The sequence below is a fragment of the Onychostruthus taczanowskii genome, unplaced genomic scaffold (genome assembly GCF_017590055.1).
Source record: "Onychostruthus taczanowskii isolate IOZ18803 unplaced genomic scaffold, ASM1759005v1 scaffold17, whole genome shotgun sequence".
NCBI lineage: Eukaryota > Metazoa > Chordata > Aves > Passeriformes > Passeridae > Onychostruthus > Onychostruthus taczanowskii.
The window spans coordinates 5,681,865-5,689,591 of NW_024498906.1; the positions used below are offsets into that span (position 1 = coordinate 5,681,865).

Genomic DNA, 7,727 nt, shown 5'->3' on the forward strand with positions numbered 1-7,727 from the left:
TGTGTAACATACCTGTGACATCCTTATGCCAAAGCTGCCTGGACAGAAGGGATGCATCCAAAGGACAAAGTTAGCAAGACCAGAGGAAAGGAAATTAAATTAAGTGCTCACAGATCAAAAGTTGTTAAGATGATAAAGCAAATTGTATACATAGAGCTGGTAGCCTGATTGGAGTTAAAACTGTAAATTGCATGCTATGGGTTTGAAGAAGATAATTTGAAGCAAAAATTAGTTCTGGGAATTAAAAATAATTAACTAGTTTTCTTTTTTTTTTTTTCTACTAATAGATTTCTTTCTACCATTGCAACAAATCCAAATGTCATCTCTGTCTATAATGAACTGTGAAGATTTATATAAAATTGAATCTCTTAAGAGCAGTTTGAGTTGCGTGCTTTTATGGCTTTGAATGTACTTTAGTCAGGCATGGGCTTCTGAAGTGACACTTTGTCCAGCTTTTGCTAAATAGGTCACCTAAACCTTGAGATTAATTGGTTTAAAATGCTGTAACTGAAAACCTCTAACCTCTCTTTCTTAAAATTGGTGAGCCTACCTTTGTTAAGATATTTCTTTTTTTTCTTTTGATATGGTTTCTATGTAGAAATGCATAGGAATATGTCACTTGTGTTAAAATGGTACTGATAAAATTATTACTGGTTGGTTTATATCCTGTTCCATGTCTACCCTCCAAACAGGATTCATTTTCAGGCAAGGGAGCTTGTGTGTAAAGATGAACATTAGACAACTGCATCAATGAAAATACTAAAGTCAGCTCTGCCAACTGTGATTTTATTCTTATAGTCCAGCTCTGGTTACAGAAAAATTAATTTGTAAAAAAAGCCACTGCATGGCCTGACTCTGTAATTCCTGTCTTTCCCATTCACATTGCTTGTTCTTAAGAAAGGTTTCCTATCCCACTTCGTGTTTAGCAAGCAAAGTTCAGTAAAGGAGGAAAATAGGTCAGAGCTGGGACAGCCAGTGTGGGGTCTGGAGGCAGGGTGTGGAGCTGCTGATGCTCCAGCAGCAGCATCAGCAGCTGCTGCAGCCCCCAGGCCCCACTGTCTCCCCCAGGAGCAGGAGTGGAGGCTGGAACACGTCTGTACAGCAGAGCTGGTGGGCACTGCTGTGGCCAGAGGCCCCTGGTGTGTCCTGCCCAGGTATGGCTGCAGAGGGAAGGAACGAAACTCCAAGTGGGATCGTACAACTCTTTGTGCTTGAAAAATGCCATGGGTGGAGCTGGGAGATTGCTGTCTTTAAAGGAGACACTCCTTCCATCCAGGGAGTGGCTGGAAATGCTGCCATCCTTCAGGCTTGTCTTCACTGGGAAGATTGTGAAACCTCTTTCCTCAGCTGCCCACCATCTCCCAGCATGTTTCACAAATTCAGCTCTTCAAGGGCTTCCTCCACCTGCACAGGAGCCCCTCACTTCTCCCACAAGAGCTCGGGCCATCACCAGCCTTTGTCTCCCCATCTGCCTTGCCAGTGGCTCCTTCTCGATGTTCAGTATCTGACTCTGCCATCATACTCGTTGTTCTGGTTGTTAGGGGAGCCAGGATCATCTTCTATGAGGGGGGATTATAGAGGCAAGGGAGGTTAGAGAGCACAGGAGCCCAGCTTGCAGAACCACCAAACGCAGGGTTGCATGGCAGGAGGATGGAGGGAAATGCTGGGGCAGTCCTGGAGGTTTTGACGTGGCAGAAATGCAGGAGCCCTCAGTGACCAGCTTTGTGGAAAGCTAAAGCAGGAGCGTCACATTGTGAAGGACAGCAGCACAGAGGTCAGTAATAACCAGACGTTAGCAAAATGAGGCACTGTTAATACTCCTAGAGGGGATTTCCACTTCAAGCAAGGTAGTTCATTCAACATTTGCCCTGAAAGAGATGTGAGAATGAGCCTCGGGAACATTGTTCCCTTCAGCCCTTAGAAAACCTGCCTAATGTCCCGAAAAGGCATCCTAATCCTGTCAGCAGAAATGCCTGAGAGGCAGCAAACCAGCTCTTCCCAGTGCAGCAGAAGAAGTAACGCTGCAGTGCACAGAATAATTCTGGTTTGACCTAAACTTCTGTTCCTTTACATGTTAGTCATATTCTGCTCCATATTTCTAAACTGCAAATGCTCTTCAAAGACAGTGATGGTTTTACCCAGCACAACACAGATTGGTGAGCAGGTCTCAGTCCATGTTAGTTGGCATGGCTCCACCAGCTAGAGACCAGCCCTGTCAATTTGGATGCCAATACATTGATTGAAGCTGCTGTCATGCTCACACTCTACGTAATTAATACAGATGGAGAAATTAATGTCCCTTCTGAGCACTGTCCATAGCCACTGTCCATAGCCATTGAGTCTGTCAGAGGGGGGGTTGCTGTGAACAGAAAGGTGCCAAGCAGACACACACCAGCTGTCCTGGACATACAGGTTGCATTTAACGAGATGTGTGGCAAGTTAGTAACTTCACCAGTTACCAAAAGGGTAGCAGTCCTTTCTATGTCAGTATTGGTTTAAAAAATGCAGTGAGATGTCACTGCAACATGGTAATTGATCTCCCTAAATTGACAATTATCCCTCTTGAGTGTGGGAGAACCAGGGATGTCTCCCAGCCCATACTGTCCATACCAGCAAGATATGTTACAGAAATTCTGATAATCAAGGTAACAAAACCTGCAGTCCCTTTTACCTCCTCCTGCCCAAGCCATTTATACTGGCAGCTGGTTATATCCCAGCAGGTCCTGTCTCAGGGAGAAACCTGTGGTAGGGAGAAGCTCAGGGAAGGGATAGTCCTAAATAAATCCCCACTGCTTCAGTCTTTGAAAGGACAGTAGAAGGGGAATGAGATGAACCTTGGGGGGCTGGGAGGTCCCAGCTTCCCCAAGGTGAAATGCCAGTAATATGCCTGACTGGAGTCAGCACTGCAGAACTTCATTTATTTCAGTTTTAGATGCTTGACTTTTTGCCTTCATCTGAACCTAACAACCAGAGCATGAAATGCTCACTTTCACATTCAGCACAAAGCCCAGTCTTCACTTTATATCCATTTTTCTTCCCTCCAGTGTTTCTTGGTACAGACAAGAAATCAGGGCCAGCGAAAGGGTTAAAAGCAAAGGCAAGACCTACAGGTTCCAACAAATTTGACAAACTCCTTTTCCCTCTCTTTTCTCCCTCTGCCAAGGGTTTTTCTTGTCTCACTACACATCCAGCCTTCCTGGAGTCCACGAGTAGTATTCATCTGCCACAGTGATGGGCTCAGACTCTTGGAGGCGCAGTCACAACATCTATAAACAATAAAATTCCTAGCTGCTATAATCATGTTGTCAGCAATGAGTAATATGTTCTGCAAAAAATGCCTAAGGAAGCTGCTGGAGTATGCTGAAGGTGGCTATAAACTATCCTGCTGAGAACAGTTTCTTGACAGTTGGTCAAAATTTCAACCAAAGAGTTACTGAAATATTCATCACAATTTTCTTTGCCTTCTTAAATTATGTTAGTCATATTACAATAGCCATACTGTTAGTGAGGGCAGAATTCAAACTTCCCTCTCCAACACACACTCCCCAGACAACAGGGTTCCTATCAGCATTTTGACAAGCTCATGTCAAGAAATTATGTGCCCCGACTAAAAATTAGTTATTTGAGAGAGCTACTAAAAAATTGGGATCTCTCTCTTTAAATGCTTGACCCTGAGGCAGAAGAGGAGGTGGGGAGAGAGAGAGAAGGAGAGAGAAAACGATAATCGCTTTAGATAACGACCTGAGTCATGGTAATAGCAGCCTAATTGCTATCCAAGATCTTTCAGCAGGAAACAGCACACCTAGAGAGGCACCTGTGCAGAGCAAGATTGGGTTGAAATGGGAGAACGACAGAGGTATAAATGCACTTTCATCTGAGTATAGTGGAAAGGAAGAAATGGTTGTTTATGTAGAAACTGCCTGAAATCCAAGAGCTGCTTCAGACAATGGCATGTGGCTGGTATGTAATTCATGTGAGAAACAGGCACACTACAGGGCTCAAAGTGAAATGGGCATTTATATTTAGGCAGATAAAAGAAAATAACCGTATATGGGGAAGAAGTGGCTGATGCTATCTTTCCAGAATAAATCAGCTTCTACAATGATTATGACCTTTTTATAAAAGAAAACAAAAGAAAATATGTCAGCCTGACAATACGAAATAAGATTTTTTCCTTGAAAGTCAATATCTGCAGTAAATTATTTGCTTGGAAGAAAGCTGCATGAGAATGGAATAGTTTGTAGTTGATTGATAAATATCAAACATGCCCTTCATATCCATGATTCTGCTTTTGTACATGTAACAGTTGTTCTTCTCCACGGCTGTTCTCTGAGCGCTGCCCCTGGCTCTGGCTGCAGCCTCTGACACAGCAGCTGTGGGAGGTTTCCACCAGGGTTTGGGCTGTTCTCCAGCTGCCCTCCCCCTTTGGTGCTTCGGTTCTGAGAAAGAGGACTTGGTGACCAGGTGCTGCCCACGTGTCTGGGGGGAAATGAAGATTGGGATTTCTGAGTAAGAGGTAATAAAATGCTGTTCTGTTTGCGCAGGATGAGGTCTGTGGAGTGGGGAGAGCTGAGTGCAAGAATCGATTGTGTCCTCTGATGAAGGAGTCAGATCTTTCAGCAAGGGTATTGATTTACACATTCAACTCTGCAAGTTGCTTTCCACTACGTCTTTTGCTACTGAAACTCAGTGATGTGAATGTCATTAGGTATGAACAAAAGCCTCGTGTTTTGAAAAGCCTGAATCTGTATGTGTAGAATATAAAAGCTTTACATTTCTGTGCTTTTGCTCTCCTCTGGAAGTAATTTTTCCAGGTTGTTGGTAATGGATGTTGCATGCAGAATGTATGTGTGTGCCTATGCATCGCCATGATTGTTATTTTCCCCTAAAAATAGCCTTTTCATTATTATTTGTAAATAGCATTTGATCACAGTCTAGAAATATTGCATGACAGAAATTATCTGTCTTGAATTGCTGAATAAGTATTTGGGTAGGCTGTTATGGCAACAGAGGTACACGCTCTGGATTTAAGCATCACAGGTTCTCATGGCAACTTTTTTTTTTTTTTTAGTACCTGCACATGCAGAAGAATATGCTGGGCTATCCCAGTAATCTCTGGAAAAACAGCAGCAACAAAATAAATTGACATGTTTATCACCTTACATTTGTTTTTGAAATAGATATAAAAACCTGCCTTAAATAAAATACATAAATAATTCGGGGGGGGGGGGGGGGGGGAAGCACACAAAGGCCAAAACAACACTGTGGAAACAATAACATGAAATAATTTTATGAATATCTAGTAAAAATTAGTATTTATGTTATACTGATACTCAGAACTTCAGCCAAAGATGGATTGGCATTGTCAATATACATTATGTACACTCAGAGCAGGTACCAACCCTTGCTATGAGGCAGCTCTGGTTATTGTTTCTTTCTTCTTTGTTAAGACTTGCTGAAATTTTACAAAATAGGACCTTCAATTAAAAATACATCAAGTTCAAATGACCTTGACCTATGATATAACAATCCTAACAAAAGAAGTGTTCAGTCACAGTGTCAAATGCTCCATTTCAGCTTTTCTTCTGCGTTCCGGGGCAATGTTCACATTAATCCAATGGGCTTTGGACTAGCCCTTTTCCTTCAACGTGCAATTCTCATCACAAAGATAAATTTTCCTTCCTCTTCTGTCCCCACATGACTCCTCCACAGTGTCAGGTGTGTAAGTACCTGGCAAAGGTGGTGTCTGTGTGTGATCACAGGTCCCCAGTGCTCACTGTGAGGGTTCAAGTCAGCGCAAAGCACACAGGTTTACACAAACACTCTGGAGGATCCTGTCTGTTTGGAAACAGACCTTAGCTTCACAAAAAGGGATGGTAACTCTTGAACAGGAAGACACCAATTAAATAATTAGGGTTAGCATAGAAAGAGCTGTTAAGTGTCTATCCCTTAATATCTTTAGGAACAAGTTATAAAACCTTCTGTGAGGGATGTCCTCAAGTAAAGCCCTTAAGGGCAGGGAGGTGAACTGGATGGCATAATAAATTCTTTATTTCTGTGACTATGACATCACTGTGCTTGCTTGTCCTCACATGAGTGTAAGCCTGACAAGCACAGACCCAGAGTAGGATGGCAGGTGCCACAGAGAGGAAATTTGAAATGATACAAGTATGTGGGGCAGAAAACGAATACCTGAGCACCTGGAAGAGTTTCATATGCTCTTAGTCATTTTTTCTGTGAAACTTTTTTAATGTCTGAGGTTCATTAAAAAAACTTTAAAAAAAATAACTTATTGGTCCACAATAGGAGCTGTGCAGCACAGGAGTACAGGTAGTTTTACTTATTTAATATGTACTGAAAGTTTTATTTAAGTGCTGGATAGTAGGGCATTTTTATTAAGCAGGAAGTATCATAAACTAAAAACTGACTTTGAAGAACATAAACACTTTCTAACATCCAAACACTAAGCATTAATGTGACTATATTGGGAAATATGCAGAGTAGGTGTGCTCATTTCTGAGGAAATTTTCCCACTGGCTATTTGTAAGAAGCGGCTGATGACAATGTCTTTGGCCTTGACAGTCTCCATGTTCCTCTCTCGTGATATCTGCATGCTGATTTGATCCACGTTGGTCATGATCAGCTCCGAGGCCAGGATCTGGGTGGGGGATGCCCTGTTTGCTGTGCTGTCCATGATGTACTGCTTGTACAGCTCCAGCAGCTTCTGTTCCAGGTAGTCATTGAGGGCGGAGTCGGAGAGGGGCTGCTGGTGGGGCCCGAGGCTGGCCAGCCGCCAGCAGGACGAGTGGCCCTGGCCTGGCCTGCGCACAGTGTCGCTCGAGGGGGGAGCCTTCACAGACTCCATGGCGGGAGGGATCTCTGAGGACTCCAAGAAGGGGCCTATGCCGCTGTCACAAGCGAAATCTGTGGCGACCGAGCTAATCGGCACCACGTAGTCCCCAGCTATGTGCAAATCGTTGTAGTTCTTGCAAATGCTCTTGCAGGAAGGTGGAACCAGGTAGGTGACTTTTTTTGTCAGCTCCCCACAGACATGCGTAGCTGGAGGTGGCTGCCCTGTGGGTGTTGGGTGCTGGGCAGGTTGTGGGAGATTATCCTTCTGCCTTCTGCTGTTCTTGCTGCCTCGAGAGCAGACTGAGGAGATGCACTTGCCAGCAGATCTGCATCTCTGAAGGAGGCTTTTTCCTTGTGCTTCTCCCGTGGAAGAATAATTAATGGACCTCATTTCATACACCCCTTCATCAGGCAAACTCTCGTAGAGCGCAGGGTTCAGGTCTTCCCAAAGGTAGGTGATTCTATGAAGGTAACCTTCCGATAGCATCCTTCTCCGAGGGAAAGGAACGCCCAGCAAACACAAAAACGATAGGAAGAAGTTAATTACAAAAAGTTCATTTTAAACTCCCTGAGCTGTAATTGCACTCACCAGTCTCTTACTAGCTGCAGATATGTCTCCAATTTGGACATGAACAGGAGTGTCTCTGCCTTACTGAGCACTTGAGCCAGTGAGTGAAGTGATCAGCCAGTGTCCCTGTTGTGCTGAACCTCACCAAAGCATATCCTCTATAACACAAAGTATTGCATGTCCAATGCATCCAATGGCAAGTGAGTTGTAGAGAGTGGGACAAGAAGTCTTGTTGTGGTATAGCTGCTGTAATATCTTACACTAAAATGCATCTAATTTTGCCCTGAAGTTCATTAAGAAGACAGGG

General features: G+C 43.6%; 1 protein-coding gene across 1 annotated transcript; it reads right to left on the reverse strand.

Moving 5' to 3' along the window:
- Positions 1-6,463: 6,463 nt before the first annotated feature.
- TASL (TLR adaptor interacting with endolysosomal SLC15A4) lies at positions 6,464-7,339 on the reverse strand. Its single transcript, XM_041399989.1, has one exon. It carries the CDS (start codon positions 7,337-7,339, stop codon positions 6,464-6,466), a length of 876 nt encoding a protein of 291 aa, XP_041255923.1.
- Between the last annotated feature and the right edge of the window lie 388 nt (positions 7,340-7,727).